This window comes from Somniosus microcephalus, chromosome 7 (genome assembly GCF_052327205.1).
Source record: "Somniosus microcephalus isolate GS21.2 chromosome 7, FLI_Smic_1.0, whole genome shotgun sequence".
NCBI lineage: Eukaryota > Metazoa > Chordata > Chondrichthyes > Squaliformes > Somniosidae > Somniosus > Somniosus microcephalus.
The window spans coordinates 277881928-277900726 of NC_140993.1; the positions used below are offsets into that span (position 1 = coordinate 277881928).

Sequence of the window (18799 nt, forward strand, 5' to 3'; positions counted from 1 at the left end):
TCTCTCTTATTGTGAGCTCTCTTTTCCTGTAATGAGGGAGACAAGTAGAGTTTGAGTGAGAATGAAGGAGTGAGTATAGAGAATCCATAGCATAGATGCTTAGAAGGAGACAAAGATGGAGTGAGGTGGCAAGACCAAGGACCCTCCCTGTGTGTTGTAAGTTGTAATTGCATCACCGTGATAGGGAGTGTGAGGGCTGCATAGTCAAATAGTTAGGTGAATGTGACCATAGAGGGAATGGGTAAGGGTGCATGGATGTCAGTGTCAAGTGGGATGTGGAGGAAGAGATTGCTAAAGCTGAGTGCTGGTGAAGAGAGGCAATGGGGATCAGATTGAGGGTGATGGGAAATTCATACTCACTTTTCCAGTGTGCAGAAGTTCATGAAACCTCTTCCTGCACTGAAGCCAGGTTCTGTGGGTTATTGACAAGGAGTTGACCTCCTGGGCCACCTGGACCCACACAGCCTTGGTCTGCTGGGGAGGCTTCTTCCTCCCTGAAGAAGGGAAGAGCACCTCTTTATTTGCTCTTGCTCCCTCTACTAAAGTCTGCAGGGTAACGTCATCAAAGCGGGGTGCAGACCTAGGTCTCCCGCTGGCCATTCTTCCTGCAGGTGCCTCTAACACGCAAGGGCAAAAGGTTGGCAGTCTGCAGAAGAAGCAAGGCTTGTTGCAGACCTTAAATGCAGCAGCAATGATGTCCTCATCGGAGGCGACTTGCAGACTGGAAAAACTCATTGGCCATGGGTTCCCACACATTGGAACTCAATTGGCCAATTAAGTTAAAATGGCATAATTTTCCCACATCGATTTAGAATTGGGTGGCTAACATGAAATGCAGATTACACGACCCCAGCCCGCCCCAGTATCAAAATCCATCCCAGAGACTCCAACAAAGTACTGTAGCATTCCCTCAGAGTGCTGCGCTGAAGTGTCAGCCTAGATTATTTGCTGAAGTGTCAGCCTAGATTATTTGCTCAAGTATTGGGGCAAGAACCCACGACCTCTGACAGAGGCAAGAGTGCTTACAACTGAGCCAAGGTGACATTACATTTTATGTTATGTGTAAGACCAAGAAGAAGATGAATCAATTATTTGGAACTGGTACAGCCTCTTCCAGCTTCACTAAAGAATCAGAGGCTAGTCATCAGAGCAAAGTGTTCCTTTTCCTCTAGACTATGGACATTGATGCAGGGTCAGTCCTTTAGTAAAAGTGCACGGACTGATAACATTTTGTGGGAGCTGTTTGTCATATCACAACTAATCCTAACTACTATGTAGGAGTCAATTAGGGAAGTGTTATCGGCTCCACTCTGTTTCTCATTCTTATTAATGACCTTGTGGATAGCATTCAACGTGATGTTCTCTTTGAAGATGTCACATTATTCAGAGCAGTTTACCCCTTATCTGAAAGACAAGTTACAACCAAATTTCCCTAGGCAGGCATTAGTTCGTGTGCATACAGACCATGCATTGTCTTCACCACAGAGATGGTCACATCAGTAGTTGTTGAGAAAAATGGATGTTGTGTTTTGGTTGGTGCATTCTTTGGGGAAGTTATCTGTGGCACTCCGAAGTGGGTTTGATCATACCATGGTAGTGTGGTTTGTGAACAAGATGAAACTTGCTGGTGATCACTATGCAAGCACACAATACATGCCATAACCTCTCAATTTTATTTGCTCAATACTTTACAGTGGTGCAGATTATTACAGTATCTGCCCTGAGGTGAGCTGCATGAAAGGACCCTCCATCACAAGTCACGACACAAGATCTTGGACTTGGGTTACTTGGGGATTGTTCTCATGGAAACCTGGCCGAACACCCAACAGCTAAGATTTTGGTGAAAGAGACACGAAAGCCAAGTGGTCACTCTTGTTATCCTGCCAGTCTTTGGGCAGGAATGTTTCTGTGTGGATTGTATTCATATCATCCCATCTCCACTATCGTTCCATTCATACCGTCCCATCTCCACTATCGTTCCATTCATACCGTCCCATCTCCACTATCGTTCCATTCATACCGTCCCATCTCCACTATCGTTCCATTCATACCGTCCCATCTCCACTATCGTTCCATTCACACCGTTCCATCTCCACTATCGTTCCATTCACACCGTCCCATCTCCACTATCGTTCCATTCACACCGTCCCATCTCCACTATCCTTCACAAGATCTGGTTGTAGATAGGGGGCAGCCTGTCGGACTCCTTACTCAATCAACAAAATCTGAGGGTAAAACTTTTGACCTGAAAAGTTCAGGTGGAGCATTTAATGTGCTCTTCCTAATGCCCTTTTAACACAGGCATTAACCCACTTACTTTAAACTAGTACACACCCCTGTGTAAAAATAGCACACACAGGGATGTATACAACCGCATTAATTGTTATGGTCTATCTGACAAAGTGGAGGATCATTCTGTGGCCATTTTATGTCCCAACAAGCAAAGACAGCAGAATAAAGTAATGTACACGCAAAGAAAGCATTTCTGTCTTGTACTAGTAACTCAGGGTGCCTTTAAAATTATGTATGTTTTTTGTTCTATGATAGAATTACAGATCTGTTCATAGAGAATGGAAAAATGAGTTAGAATGGTTGATTCTTTCCTTCTGATCTGTCTCATTTTCTGAATGTAGTTCAGTCTAATAAAAGGCTCCCTCACACTGCCCCTTTTTGTGCGCTCTCACTGACTCTGAGCTCTTGTAACTTATCAAACCAGTGAATGTACTTGATTCCTTCTGTTCCAAAAAACGATGCAAATTCAGAATGACGTTTTCAGTGAAATGTTGGAGGGTGGCAGTCATGTGACTTTAAAGGCTGCTGCGGGGAAGCAAAAGGGACTGTGCCCTGTGATTTCTCTTGTTTGGATAATAGCGTATTCATTTGTATGCGGAGGTTGAACTGCATTCAAAGAATAAGTAAGATCATACCCAAAGCGGTTTTCCTGCTATAGAGAGGGGGACTTGATGGGTGACTTCACCTCTAGCTCTTTGTCATGGTGATGGAGACCTTTTCTGTTGAAACACAAAACAGCTTTAATGTTGCTGGAGTGGTTGACACTGGTTAAGGGCGTAACCTTTCCCAATACACTTACTTGCTATAGAAATGTCTATTTATCCGAGTTGCTGAAGGCACTGCTTGATTACACCTTAAACTGGAACAGGAGTGGAGTGAAGATTGCCTTTGATACAGTGCTACGCACCAACCGCTCTAACTTTTCTTGTCATTGGAGGCTGAAGATCTTTAATTATTTTTATAGCACTTAATATTGCCCTGATCTACAAGACACTGCAAGATCAATATCTTGCTGCAGCTGAATAACATCTGCAGTAAAAACTATGGTGAGCCCTAAAATAAATTGTTTTCAAATGGTCTTTGTACTCACCCCCTCACATTTTCAAGGATACCGGCTAATATATAAATAAGGACATTTAAAAGACAGAATCAGAAAGGAAATATACCATCCTGATATTTAACTACTTGCCTCCCCATCCCAATAATCTGTTCTACTTGCCCTTCCAGTATTGAGCTGTACTTTACCGCATATAAAATGGTCCAAATGAACAATTGAAGAGGCAGAGGTCCTGATATTTATGGGGAGGCGGGGGCGGAAGAAGGGGTTTCCCTCACGTCCTGCGTTTCCCACTCACAGCCAGCCAGACTGAAAGGCTGTCGGGTGGGTAGGCTTCCGGCATTAAGCCGCGGCCAGGGACGGGCGAGGGGAGGGGGGGGGGATCAGAAAGGAGGAGCGGGGGATCGGAAAAGAGGGAGGGGTGGGGGAAGATCGTAGGTCAGCGGGAAGGCTGGAGGGGGGAGATTGGAGGGGAAAGGAAATCGGAAGGGAGGAGGAACGGAAGGGTCGGGGGTGGGGGGAGCGGAGATCGGAAGGGTCAAGGTGGGTGATTTGGAAGAGTCGGTTGGGAAGGGTCGGGGGGCGATCGAAGGTCGCAGCGGAAAGTGCAGAGGAGGGATGGATCGGAAAGACTGGAGGGGGAAGGGGAGATTGGAAAGGCCGGGTCGGCGGGCCATTGAGGCTCGAGGAAGAGATTGGATAACGGGGGGATTAGGGGAGGGCGGAGTCCAATTGGGGGGCTGGGGGAAAAGCAGGTTTGCTTGGTGGGCCTGGGGGAAGCAATCTTGCTACCCCTGGCCCACAAGCAGTGCTGGAAAGGCACATACCCGCTGGATCCAGCAGTCCTTGCCTCCTGTGAAACTCGGCCTGCCAGCTTAAAATTTAAAATGGAGGTAAAATGTGAGGCATGCTGCCTCATTAAAATATTTAAATGAGTGACCCACCTCCTGGGAGTGGGTTGGTTGCCCGTCCCGCCTCCGTTAAAACCGGAAGTGGGCGAGTTCGAAGCGGGTTGAGTTTGGGTTTGAGATTTTTAATATTTTAATATCCCACCTGACCCAAACACACCCGATTTTGTAGGTCTTCTGTTGGCTAGGCCCTAAGCTCTGGAATTCCCTGCCTAAACCTCTCTGCCTCGCTACCTCTCTTTCCTCCTTTAAGACGCTCCTTAAAACCTACCTGTTTGACCAAGCGTTTGGTCACCTGTCCCTAATTTGTCCTTCTGTGGCTCAGTGTCATTTTTTGTCTTGTACCGCTCCTGTGCAGCACCTTGGGACGTTTTACTATGTTAAAGGCGCTATATAACTGCAAGTTGTTGTTGTCTTCAAATGGCAATCCTTCGAGTGTTGTATGGCCTGATTGTGTACATCATCACTAAATTGTTGGTCATTTTTGGTTTAAAAAAAAAACTTAGCAACCGCAATAAAGTGTGCTTTAAATAGACACCACTAGAATTCTGTACGGGCATCATAACTTCAGATTTGCTGAGTTAACGTTTAACACAATTAAGAGAGAAAAAAGAAAAAGAAAAGAAAACCCCCTTCCCTCGCTCTTGTCATCCCCTGTTCTGAACCATTCCCTGGCCAGGGAGAAATTGTAGATGTCAATGTATGTCACTAAGCCACAGTGCCACCAGACTGACCTGGAACAACTAATCTCTAATGAAATCTTCCACACCTCACTCTCGAGTAACAGCTAGAGAAATGTGATTTCTTTGGGTATCTCCACATGTTAACTTATTTAGCCGAAGGGACTGGCAGCCAGTTTGGTGATACCAATGTCAAAAGTAGTTTCTTTTCAGTAATAAAACCGAGCAAGATCAAGTCCTTAAATCTACTGAAGCTTTCGAGAGATGTTGGATAGAACCATCATTGGCTTTGAGGAGGGCTGGAACGACGTCTTGGGTCAAACCCATTTTCAACATAAGTGAGGGAGGAGGGAAGGTTGTGTTTCGACTTCAGAGCAAAAGAAATGAAATTCAAATTTGTACATTCTTAATACTGAATACTGATTCAAACATCGGGATGGGTGTATTTATACTTCATACCAGCAGATGTAAATTGGGTGCAATCTGACCTGGGGAAAGTTACACCCCTAGGTGGGAGTTAATCAAATAATCTTACAGCACAGAAGGAGGCAATTCAGTCCATTGTGCCTGTGCCGGCTCTTTGACCGAGCTGTCCAATTAGTCCCGCTCCCCCTGCTCTTGCCCCACAGTCCTGCAAATGTTTCCTTTTGAAGTCTATACCTATGTGCTGCATAACATGTACATAAGAACACAAGAGACTATGAGAATTCCCCAAACCAGAACTCTTCAGATGTTTTAGTAGCTAACTGCATCATACGGTGTGGTGCTAAGCATACATTTCAGAAGATCCCAGGTTTAATTCCTGGTCTGTGTTGAATTAGTTGATATCAGCTGGAAGTAGCAGTTTGAGATGAGCACCACAGCTGGCCTCAGTTCTTCTGGGTTAGGGAAGAGCAAACTCAGCCAAGGTTTCTGCTCCTTGTTAGCCAGTGCCCTACTGGATAATGCATGAACGTGTCGAGCAAGGAAGAGAGCTGGCTCAGCCACGATGCGTCGCACCATCATGTAGCCCGCGGACAGTCTGGACTCGGTCATGAAGTAGTACTGGAGGCTTGCTGGCAGTTGTGGAACACTTAGGCTGGTAATTTGCTCACCTCGGTGGGTCCATGGCGGGCAACGTTGGGGGCGGGTCCCTACCCTGCTGCTGGCTTCATCCCGCTGCCTAAAATGAATTTCCCTTGATTGGGCTTCTTAAGCCCGCCCAGAGCGTTTCCCAGCCAATTAGAGGAAGTGGGTCTAGTGACGTCATTTGATGACACGTCATCAGCCAGTTTCCTTAAAGGAACCATGTCCAAATTTATTTTGACATTTGTGCTTATGGAGGGAGTCACAGCATGCAGGGAGGCCCTCTTCCCTTCCCATGGGCGGAAGAGACCTCCCCAGGAGACCAACGCAGCCTGGTTGCACATTGCAGATGAAGGCACAAGCAGGGATGTGGTCAGGAGGACCTGGGTGCAGTGTCGCAAATGTTTCAATGATCTCAGTAGATCATGAAACATTAGTACAAAGCCACACTCAACCTCATCCTGCCTCTCATCGCATCCCCATCACTCTGCCTTCCCTACCCTACTCCTGCACATCCTTACTCACACCAACTTACCTTGGACCTCCACCCATCCCTCTCTATCAACATTATCACATCCCCATCTCACTAGCCACCTCTCACACTCACCCTAGTGCAATCATGTGTGTCAGCTGTGGCTCAGTGGGCAGCACACTCACCTCCGAGGCAGCAGGTGGTGGATTCAAGTCCCACTTCAGGGACTTGAGCACAAAATCCAGGCTGACACTCCAGTGCGGTGCTGAGAGAGTGCTGCACTGTTGGAGGTGCTGCGTCTCTCCTCTCAGGTGGACATAAAAGATCTGATGGCACTATTTGGAAGAAGAGCAGGGGAGTTATTCCTGGTGTCCTGGCCAATATTTATCCCTCAATCAACATAACAAAAAAAAACCCAGATTATCTGGTCATTATCACATTGCTGTTTGTGGGAGCTTGCTGTGTGCAAATTGGCTGCTGCGTTTCCCACATTACAACAGTGACTACACTCCAAAAAGTACTTCATTGGCTGTAAAGCGCTTTGAGACGTCTGGTGGTTGTGAAAGGTGCTGCAGAAATGCAAGTCGTTCTTTCTTCCCCAACTACTAACACACAAGGGTGGACACTTGGGTCTTTTAGCCAATGTTCATGTAAAGTTTCTGGTAATGTGTTGTCAAACATTGAAACCTTTATTCTCAACACTTTGTGTTCTTGGACAGATTTGTGTGCACCTTTGGAAGTGGCTTAGTGAGTTGCAGCGAATGGTGAGACATAATGTCCCCCCCCCGTAATGGTGATGAGTGTGAAAGGAATAGCTTGGACATTGTAGGGATGCTTTATGGTGTTGGTGTGGGGTGGTGCCAACCTGGCGCATCATGTGGCAACCAGGGTATACAGCATCAAGTGAAGTAAATCTGGCCATGCTGAGGCCATCCCTGGCCTCCCGGGCAGCAATGTGGTCGGGTGCTGATGCCTTCTGTCCTCTGCAGCATTAGTTGATTGCGGAGAAGGGTGGTGTTGGTGCTGCTGGTGTGCCTGCTGCTGCTGGTGTTGGGGCTGATTGTGGTGGGATTCTGAGGATCAGGGTGAGATAGTATAAAGGGCACCCATGCTGATGGAATAGATGGCAGGTGAAGTAGAGATGACAGAAGTGATCTGTCAATGGTGATAGAGGTAATGAGGTCAGACTGACTTGCAGCCTGCAGAATCTGTGCTGGAAATGCAGTGAGGAAGAGCTTGTGGCTGAGGGAAGATATCGCTGTAAGGTGGGAGCTTTTACTTTACATTTGAAGCTGTCAACTCATCAGCTGATTCAATGGCAACTGAACTCCCACCTCAGCTTGACAGACGTGGGCCATGACCAGCGTGGATCCCGTGGGCGAGCTGTCAAATGCAAAAGGTAAGCTGAAAATCATTCTTAAATGGCTCGAAACAAGCCACTAATTACCTGAATGGGGTCGCCCGCCGCTGCCTGTCGGGTCTGTTCAGCGCTGACACACCCGACATCGGGAAAGGCGCGTGGGAGCGAGTTGACAACGGATTCCTGACCCGCTGTCAAAAATATCAAATTTCCCACCCGACCCGCCATCAATCCCACCCGCTGACCCCTCGGAAAATTCTGGCCTTAGAGTCTGTGCCTTTGGAAGAAGAGAGAAAAATGTAAAGAGAACAAGTTTTTATTTGAAAGAAGGAATAGGAATGCCCCAGACCAACTACTTTACACATTTAAAGTGATTTTTTTGTTTTCCATGTCCCCAACATCACGCACCATGATTTATTTTTAGGGCAGCTTTCTTTGGTTGAAAAACATAAAACAAGGCTTATACTCGCTGGAGTTTAGAAGAATGAGAGGGGATCTCATTGAAACTTATAAAATTCTAACAGGACTAGACAGACTAGATGAAGGAAGGATGTTCCCGATGGCGGGGGAGTCCAGAACCAGGGGTCACAGTCTAAGGATAAGGGGTAAGCCATTTAGGACTGAAATGAGGAGGAATTTCTTCACCCAGAGAGTGGTGAACCTGTGGAATTCTCTACCACAGAAGGCAGTTGAGGCCAATTCATTAAATATATTCAAGAAGGAGTTAGATATATTTCTTAAGGCTAAAGGGATCAAGGGATATGGGGAGAAAGCAGGGACAGGAACTGAATTTGGATGATCAGCCATGATCTCATTAAATGGTGGAGCAGGGTCGAGGGGCCAAATGGCCTACTCCTATCTTCTAAGGCAGCATAAGCCTTGTGTTCAACTCCCTCCCCGGCCTCGCCTCTCCCTATATCTGTAACCTCCTCCAGCCTTACAACCAAAGTTCCCTGTAATTTTATTTGACCCTGCGCGAGCGATTCATAATACGGCGCATGCGCGGTTTTTACATTGAAAAGCCGGCTGCGCGAGTTCCTTCGAGCGCTGTGCTGCTGCGAAGCTTAAAAGGAACATTGCTTACAACCCTCTGCGAACTCTGCCTTCCTCCAATTCTGGCCTCTTGTGCATCTCCCACTTGTGACCATGCCTGCAACTAAACCCTGGAGTTCCCTCCCTAAGCCTCTCCACTTCTCTCTTCTCTCCTACTATTAAGATGCTCCTTAAAACCTTTGACCAAGCTCCTGTCCTAATGTCACCACCTTTTGGCTCAGTGTCGATTTTTGCCTGATTATGCTCCTGTTAAGGGACATTTTACTACGTTAAAGGTGCTATATAAATGCACGGTTATTATAAAAGAATTTTATTCATTTTTTCTTCGCATATGAAACCGGGTGCGCTAGCATAGTGGTTATATTACTGGGCTAGTAATCCAGAGGCCTGGAATAATGATCCAGAGACACAAGTTCAAATCCCACCCATGGCAGCCGGGGAATTTAAATTCCGTTAATTATATAAATAAATTGTAAAAAAAAGCTAGTATCAGTAATGGTGACCATGAAACTACCGATTGTCGTACAAACCCATCTGATTCACTAATGTCCTTCAGGGAAGAAAATCTGCCGTCCTTACCAAGTCCGGCCTATATGTGACTCCAGACCCACAGCATCGTGGTTGACTTTTAACTGCCCTCTGGAATGCCATAGCAAGCTACTCTGTTGTACCAAACCGCTACGGAAAACTATAGTAAGAATAAAACCCGACGGACCCCACCGGGCATCGACTGAGGCATCGGATTCGGACACGACAAAGGCACACACAGCCCAGTTGACCCTGCAAAGTCCTTCTCACTAATATCTGTGACAAAATTGGGAGAGCTGTCCCACAGACTAATCAAGCAACAGCCTGACATAGTCATACACACAGAATCATACCTTCCAGCCAATGTCCCAAACTCCTCCATCACCATTCCTGGGTATGTCTTGTCCCACCAACAGGACAGACCCACCAGGGGTGGCGGCACAGTGGTACACAGTCGGGAAGGAGTGGCCCTGGGAGTCCTCAACATTGACTCTGGACCCCCATGAAGACTCATGGCTTCAGGTTAAGCATGGGCAAGGAAACCTCCTGCTGATTACCACCTACCACCCTCCCTCAGCTGATGAATCAGTACTCCTCCATGTTGAACACCACTTGGAAGAAGCACCGAGAGCAGCAAGGGCACAGAATGTACTCTGGGTGGGGGACTTCAATGTCCATCACCAAGAGTGGCTCGGTAGCACCACTGCTGACCGAGCTGGCCGAGTCTTGAAAAACATAGCTGCTGGACTGGGCCTGCGGCAGGTTCTGAGAGAACCAACACGAGTAAAACCTACTTGGCTTCTTCCTCACCAATCTACCTGTCACAGATGCATCTGTCTATGACAGTCGTGGTAGGAGTGACCACCACACAGTCCTGCTGGAGACGAAGTCCCATCTTCGCACAGAGGACAGTCCACAAACAAGAGATCAAATCAAAGCTCTGCAGTCCTGAATGGTGGGGGACAGGTAAAAAATTAATGGGAGGAGGAGATTCCATGAACATCCCCATCCTCCATGATGGCGGAGCTCAGGACGTGAGTGCAAAAGACAAGGGGGAAGCGTTTGCAACCACCTTCAGTCAGAAGGAATGATCCCTCTCGGCCTCCTACTGAGGTCCCCACCACCACAGAAAACAGTCTTCAGCCAATTCGATTCACTCCACAGGATATCAAGAAACGGCCGAGCGCACTGGATATAGCAACGACTATGGGCCCCAACAACATCCCGGCTGTAGTGCTGAAGACTTGTGCTCCAGAACTAGCCGCGCCTCTAGCCAAGCCATTCCAGTACAGCTACAACACTGGCATCTACCCGACAATGTGGAAAATTGCTCCGGTATGTCCTGTCCACAAAAAGCAAGACAAATGCAATCCGGCCAATTACCGCACCATCAGTCTACACTCAATCATCAGCAAAGCATTGGAAGGGGTTGTCGACAGTGCTATTAAGCGGCACTTATTCACCAATAACCTGCTCACCGATGCTCAATTTGGGTTCTGCCAGGACCACTTCGCTCAAGACCTCATTACTGCCTTGATCCAAACATGGACAAAAGAGCTGAATTCCAGAGGTGAGGTGAGAGTGACTGCCCTTGACATCAAGGCAGCATTTGACCGAGTGGCATCAAGGAGCCCTAGTGAAACTGAAGTCAATAGGAATCAGGGAGAAAACGCTCCACTGGCTGGAGTCATACCTAGCACAGAGGAAGATGGTAGTGATTGTTGGAGGCCAATCATCACAGCCCCAGGACATCGCTGCAAGAGTTCCTCAGGGCAGTGTCCTCGGCCCAACCATCTTCAGCTGCTTCATCAATGGCCTTCCCTCCAACATAAGGTCAGAAGTGGAGTTATTTGCTGATGACTGCACAGTGTTCAGTTCCATTCGCAACTCCTCACATAATGAAGCAGTCCGTGTCCACTTGCAGCAAGACCTGGACAACATTCAGGCTAGGGCTGATAAGAGGCAGGAAACATTCATGCCACACAAGTACCAGGCAATGACTATCTCTAACAAGAGAAAGTCTAACCACCTCCCCATGACATTTAATGGCATTACCATTGTTGAATCCCGCACTATCAACATCCTGGGGGTCACCATTGACCAGAAACATAAGTGGACCAGCCACATAAATACTGTGGCTACAAGAGCAGGTCAGAGGCTGGGTATTCTGTGGAGAGTATCTCACCTCCTGACTCCCCAAAGCCTTTCCACCATCTGCAAGGCACAAGTCAGGAGTGTGATTGAATAATCTCCACTTCCCTGGAAGTACAAGATCTACAAGATGCACTGCAGCAACTCCCAAACCCACACCTAGAAGGACAAAGGCAGCAAGCGCATGATAACACCACCAATCCAAGTTCCCCTCCATCTTATTTGGAATTATATCGCCGTTCCTTCATCGTTGCTGGGTCAAAATCCTGGAACTCCCTCCCTAACAACACTGTGGGAGTACCTTCACCACACGGACTGCAGCGGTTCAAGAAGGCGGCTCACCACCACCTTCTCGGGGGCAATTAGGGATGGGCAACAAATGCTGACCTCTCCAGTGACGACCACATCCCAGGAACAAATTTTTAAAAATGTACAGATCATTTGTGGTTTGCTATTTGTGTTGCATTGCTTTCCATTGACTTTACCTGTACTTCAGTTGTATGTCAATTAGACACTCTTTTGATCGTAGCTTTGGTTCGGTTTATTTTGTTTGAGGCTTCTATATGAATATTGCAAAGCTTTGCCATCCTTAATGATCGCCTTTGCGAAGATTATAGTTGGTTCCCAGAGCATATAGAAGAAAAGTTAGTTAAGGCAGTGGCAATGGCACAAAGGAAGCTTTAATACAGAGATTAGGTAAATGGCAAAATGTAAGAGGCTAATTGAAATCCTCTAATCTGTGACTCCAGTTGAAAGTGCTGCCTGGCACCATCAGATTGTCACTGCTACTTGACTTTAAGCAACTCATCTCGCTAATCTGGTATTTAAAAGATGGAGAGAGCTTCATTTTAAAAGAATTGAAAACAATTGCAAAATAATGAGAGCTGTGTTAAATTTTAACTTGTAAAAGGAAATTTGAGCTGCAGGAATAATTTTAGAAAGCAGAATGCTCTTGTAAATAAGATATTTGGGGAAATTGCTGTTTTTTTTCCCCTCATGTAAGTATTCTAAATTCTTAAATTTCAGTCCTGAATGAACACCTTGCTGAATTAATTGGCTTCTTGAAAAAATGGTAAATGCAATTTTTAAATTGATTCTCATCTTTGCAGTTACCACAGGTCACTCTTTACAAACTAATATCAGTGTCTCTGCAATGTGAAATTAATATGTTCTCGGTACACCCAGGATCACTGCCTAGGTACACAGCAATAGCAGGTCAAAGCTCTAATGGAACTACAGGTACAAGACTTGGCTTTGTTGAATATATTAATCGGTAAATTGCAGATCTTGTTCTTTTTATACATCATCTAGATTTGAATTTATTTGTTGCACAGTTTTGTCGAATTCCTAAATCCCCATGATATTTTGTCAGTCAGTTCAATAGGACTGATAAACAGCCCTTTCTGCTTGAGCAGAGAGTCTAATTTCCTGTTTGTTTCTCTCACCTCCTCTTCTGTTTCTCTTCTTTTATAGTTTATACTGTTCGAGTTTTATTGTATCCCCAAAGACTGCTTTGAATAGAGCAGATCAAAGCTTTACAGCTGAACACCACAAATACTCGGGCTTATTTCTTAAAAATTAAACATGTTATGTTTGCTTGCGCAGTGATCAGAGTGCTCTTTACGCTGATAACAATCAGTATGAACTTTCCTGCTGCTGATGTAATGATGATGAATGCTGTGACACTGCTGCTTTGGACAGCTCTTCCCAGAGGAGGCGAAGCAGTTGCTAATGAAATGAATAAAAGTAAGACTGCATGAGGAAAAAATGGGGGATAGCAAAAGAAAAACAAAGTGAGGATCAAGTCACAGTAGAAAACAAAAAAAAAATCAGCAGTTAATGCAAAAATGTGAAAATTGAGATGGGAAGAGATCCAAGGAGAGCTAAGATGTTGCAGTGGGATTGTAAGGAATGAAAGAGCAGGCAAAGTTTATCAATTTGAATTGATAAATGGAAGGAAAAAGCAGACAGAAAAGGCACTGGACAAAGGAATAAAGCACGGCTCATGTTACAGGTGGCACATATAGTTTTTTTTCAGATCTTCACTTCAACCAGCAGTCACATTATAAAAATCGTAGGGTTATTTAGCAAGGGTTTATATTGGGCAAGAATGGTGCATTCCTTCAGTTTGCGCACCCCTCCACTTTCAAAAGCTGTGCAGTGACCGTCTGGGAAGCCTGCTGCAATTGCAGACTTTGATATTGCTGCATAAGTCATCGCGATCAGGTTTAGTGATTTGTTTCATGCACGGTTTTTGATGGAATGTGTTTGACTTCAATAAAGTTCTGATTTCTGCCAGTTTCTGCAAATTTGCCAAATATTTGCTATGCTTTGGCTGTCAGGTATGTTTAAGGTTTCTCATCTTTGGCAGAAATCCATAACTGTGCTTTAATCAGAAAGACACACCTGTGTGCTGATTGGTATTATGTTAAAAATAAGGCCTGGGACACTAGCTTTCAAACTTGTTCAAAAATACAAAAGGCACGGCTTGGCTGACTGTGTCTAGACTTTGAAATGTTAGAAAGCTACTTTTTTGCTGCTGTTTACTTGTGAGAGTTGATGTATATTGACAAGTTTAAATTGCAATTTGCCTCAGCAATAACTGGAAAATAGGCCTTTATTTCGGTGTTTGGTGGCGAGATGCAAATGTTTTAAATTGAGATCATGGGGCAGGCTTTCTGGAAAGTTGTATCTGTGCTGTTACTTATTCCTGCATCTTTGATGGCTGGTATTTGAGAAATGTCTTCCTAACAATGTTAGATTGTAAGAGTAATAGAAAAGTTTGCTTAAAATAAATTTAACAGGTTCTTTAACATATTACCGTAGCTCACTACAGACTTGTGAAGCCTTGTATAAAGCGAAGATGTGGATTTTAATTTAAAATATTGTTCCATTAAGGAATCCTAATTCATGAGTGACTGTGTGATTTTTTTTGTGGTTTTTTTTCCTGTCCCTTTCTTTTTCTTATAGCTGTGCTGGTGTTAAGAGCTGAGGGAATGAAAAATCACCATGGATGCCCAGTCACACAGTGCTTCTGCAGCTGAAAAGAAAAAAGTAGAAAATGCCATTGTAAAGGGCTCTTCTCGCACAGATGTCAGTGAAAAAGCCGTAGCCTCCAGTACAACATCCAATGGTAAGTAGTGCAGTGTACGGGGATTTACTAACAGTGAGAGCAGCAATTATTTTTTTTGTTCACTGCATTCCTCGTGAATGGATCAGCTGCACCTGGATTTTTGTTTGTTTTGGGAAAGTGTTGGTGGTGGGTGGAGGAAGAAGAATTTGGAATTAAAGTAATCCCTGTTATAAGCCCAATGCAGAGCAATTTTTCTTTCACGCTGCTGGGTTCTGTTCCATTTAAAGCTGCTCTTTGTAATTTGATGAGATTTACCGTGATTTTTTTCCCCTTCTTTAGTGGGCTGTGCAGTTGCTGCATGAAGAGTTGTGGCCAGTTGCACATACGTGCAAATTGATTCTCCTTCCTCCCTTAAATATGCACTGGAGTGTTGTGCCCGTTGAGCTGTCATTATTGAGTGTGTGGTGCTTGCTCTAGTCTTGTGTACACACTTTCTTGTTTGTGCAGGGGGAGAATGGGCACAGGGAGCACAGATGATGGTAAGCGGCCTAAATTGGGGCCTACTGATTGAACCCGTGACTTGCGGAGTCCTGGAGTCCGGTAATAAAATGTTAGATTCAGACTGAGGCACAAAAGCAACAAGTACCCTGTGCACACAACTGGGGACCATCTTACACATAGTGAGAGGAAGAAAATTATAATTTGGATGCAGGGATGAGGGACTTCAGTTATGTGGAGCGACTAGAGAAGCTGGGATTCTTCTCCTTAGAGCAGGGAGATTAAGGGGAGATTTGATAGAGGTGTCCAAAATTATGCGGGGTTTTGATAGAGTAAATAAGGAGAAACTATTTCCACTGGTGGGAGAATTGGTAACCAGAGGGCACAGATTTAAGATAATTGGCAAAAGAACCATAGGGCCGATGAGGAGAATTTGTTTGACACAGCGACTTGTTGTGATCTGGAACGCGCTGCCTGACAGGGCGGTGAAAGTAAATTCAATAGTAACTTTCAAAAGGGAATTGGATAAATAGTTGAAAAGGAAACATTTGCAGGGTTATAGTGAAAGAGCGGGGAATGCGACTAATTGGAGAGCTCTTTCAAAGAGCTGGCACAGGCACGATGGGCTGAATGGCCTCTTTCTGTGATATAAGATTCTGTGTGAATATCCCTCATTTTTCCATCCTGCCCCCTGCTCCCTTCTGATCTGGTGCCCTCTGCTCTGAGCCGGCACTTGGGACCAGTTGGAATTTCACCCTGGAAACATATTTGTGTCCCTGCTGCAGATGATCTTCAACTATTCAAGAGGACAGCTGACCCTTTATCATTTGTGAAGCTTTTTTTTTAGATATGTTGTTATTTGATGATGATTGAACAGAGCTCTGAGCCTTAAAATGAGTTCTGCAAAAACGGTGAATCTGAGAGATGGGTTTGTACTTTATAAGTTATTGAGTACAGTGACTTAATGAAATCTGTGTCAATGCCAAAGATGTGGCCGTTTCCTTTAATCTCCTTGTTCTTATGTTCCAAAGGCAGGTGGACATTCCTGGTTTTCTTTTAATTGTGCAAGAGCTGATATTGTAGAGCTGCAGAATTTGAGGTCTGCCAAGAGGAACTAAAGTTGTTAACATTTTCATCCCTGTGCCCTTCTCCCCTAGCCCGCGCTTGTCCCCCAAAGGTTGCGACGCCGATGAATCCTTGCTTCACCCCCCCACCCCCCTTCCTTCCCCTTTAATTAGCATCTTTCATTCCGTGGAGTCTGGCAAGGGGGGGGAACAATTTAAAAAAAACTCATTGTAGGGTGGCAATAAAAAGAATCCGTGGGGCTCGTGCGAGAAACACTTCCTATTGCAGTGGTCGCTTGTACTTTGCAGCCAGCGTTGCTATAAAAGGAGTGTTAAAACTTTTTACCCATTTATGGCCTCATGGTCAGAATGAAGTAATACGTGAGTCACGTTGTGTGGGTCAGAGTTGAAAAGAGGCAGTGAGCTATATGGAGAGCTTAGTCTGCATTTAACATTCTGAAAGGGGAGGAGAGGGGGGGGTGCTCACATTATGATACAAGGCAGTCAGGAATGCCGTGAAACCCAATCCACAGTGGCTGATAAGGATCTTTGACTCCCCAGGGACAGGCCAGATTTTAGCCCTATTCTGAAAACCTTTCTCGCCACCCCCCCGCCTCCCCCCTCCCCCCCTCCCCCAACCCACCCACCTACCAAAATTAAAAAGAAACATTCTAGAATTAGTAAAAATTTCACTTTTTTATTTGTTACGAGCGTGAGAGGCTTTTGAGTTAGAAATGTATATTGCTTAAGGGTTTCTTTTACTCAGTTACACTGGTTTCACAAAACCTCTGGACATTTTTAAAAAAATAAAAGTTTAAAATAATACTGCATTATTTAAAAAAAAAAAGTTCTGTTTAATTTTGTTTTTGGAAAGCCAGCGCAATTTATTTTTCAGAGTTTAAGTTTAAGAGTCTGCTAACTGAACTTCACAAGCTTTAAATGTTCATCATTTGACCTCATCTAAAATGCCTGATTCAGAGAGTTATATTGCAGTGTAGCAAAGGCTAGGGATTTTCCACTAACTTTCTTTTTTTGGCCGGGCTAGCTCATGCTGTTTTTTTTTAGTTAAAGTTGAGTACCATCCCAATTATTAAATCTTAGGAGACCATTCCTGTATCTTTCTATAAATGGTAGCTTCATCCCAAGTTCTTTCATCTCTTTTTCACCTCTCCTGGTTTGACAGTTGAAAAGGTCTGACTGTGACACACAATGGTTTGATTGGTTTCTCTGGGGGATGCTTTTCCCTGCCTCATCATTCGCCAGGCAGGTGGACCAGAAAGTCTTCTGATTCTTTTGTTGCTTCTCAAAGTCTGGGGTCTTTGAGAGAATAAATCCACCGTCATGGGATAATTTGCTAAAGGAGACTGGAGGAGGTTAGAGAAAAGCCTCTCCACTTGGGTGCGGAATTAATGAAATACTGATGTTCCAGTCCTTGCAATTGAAAATCTCTGGGAATGCAATGGGTGGAGACGGCACTTGTCATGTTTTTAAAAAAAAAACTGTGCTCATTACTTCAGATTTATGAAGCTTAAACTAATGCAAAGTTTGTAAAATAAAAAGCACAAATCTTTACCCCTGTGTGTAATTTTGAGTTATTTAAAATTTATGGGGTGGGGGCCATATGTTCAAAGGAAAGTTCATGCAGAAAAGATCAACGCTCACATATACTCCTTAAGCCTTTAGATTACCCACTAACAGCAAATAGTAGGAATTCCATGTGACAGAAGTAAGCTTAAGTTAACACAGGATAAAAAGTAAATTACAGATAGGCTGTCCTCAGCCATCTTTGTGGCTACAGATAAGGTTTCATTTCAGAACGGACAGGCGACTTTTCCACTTACAGACCCATTCTGCTGCACCTGTGATAACAACTCCTGGATTCTAATTGAAATTGGTTTGAAAATGGATTTTTAGTTTTCTGTGTCTGTGAAAATATTGAATGGAGTCGAGCTGCCAGTAAGTATCCCAGACTGTGGAAATGTGGCAGGAAACTGGAATCATCTTTCAAGCCTGTATCAATGATACGACAGTTTTGTGATCTGTCATATTAATGAAATCATTGATCACTTGATGGAGTGGGTAATAAACTGTTTTCTGAAAATATTGTTCAGAAAGGCTGATCAAAGTCTGTGGAGATGAAAAAGTATAAAGCTCGAAATTGTCGAGCCACCTACATTAATAGGTGGATGGCAGCTTTTGTTGTATGGGTTTTCAAACAACACATATCTATTGATTTTTGAATTTGGCTTCAAATATACTGTTGAGGGCACATTAATCAAATTGTGGATGTTAACCTGGGCATTTTAACTTCTGAGCATTTGAACGAGTGCCGCTTCATATTTCTTTCTGTGTCTCTGTGTCATCTTTCTTCAATGCAAGAGGGGAAAACATTTCCTGGATTTTTCTCATTTATTTTTCTGTGGCTCTGTCCTCTCATGCTGACTCTGCACCCTTTCATTTCCAGGCTCACTGATACACGTGTTATTGCTGCTGTAAGCTTTCTGTCATTCCCCATTGCTGTGACTGGGTTGTTTGCACTTCATTTTTAAGACTTTACTCTTTATTAGCGCTGCTAAATCGACTAACTTTAAGACCAAT

The 18799-nt window shown here is 44.6% G+C and overlaps 1 protein-coding gene across 3 annotated transcripts in view; it reads left to right on the top strand.

Annotated features, from left to right (window-relative positions):
• The first annotated feature begins 13193 nt into the window (after window positions 1-13193).
• The window catches only part of LOC147115355 (transcription activator GLI3-like), a 422057-nt gene continuing 416451 nt past the window's right edge, over window positions 13194-18799 (top strand). For 2 of the 3 annotated variants that reach the window (XM_085993896.1, XM_085993898.1), the window contains exon 1: window positions 13194-14699. In XM_085993896.1, coding sequence (XP_085850022.1) covers window positions 14576-14699 — 124 coding nt within the window. In that variant the 5' untranslated portion in view covers window positions 13194-14575. The remainder of the gene's footprint in view (window positions 14700-18799) is intronic. The other variant, XM_085993897.1, reaches the window with a different exon arrangement.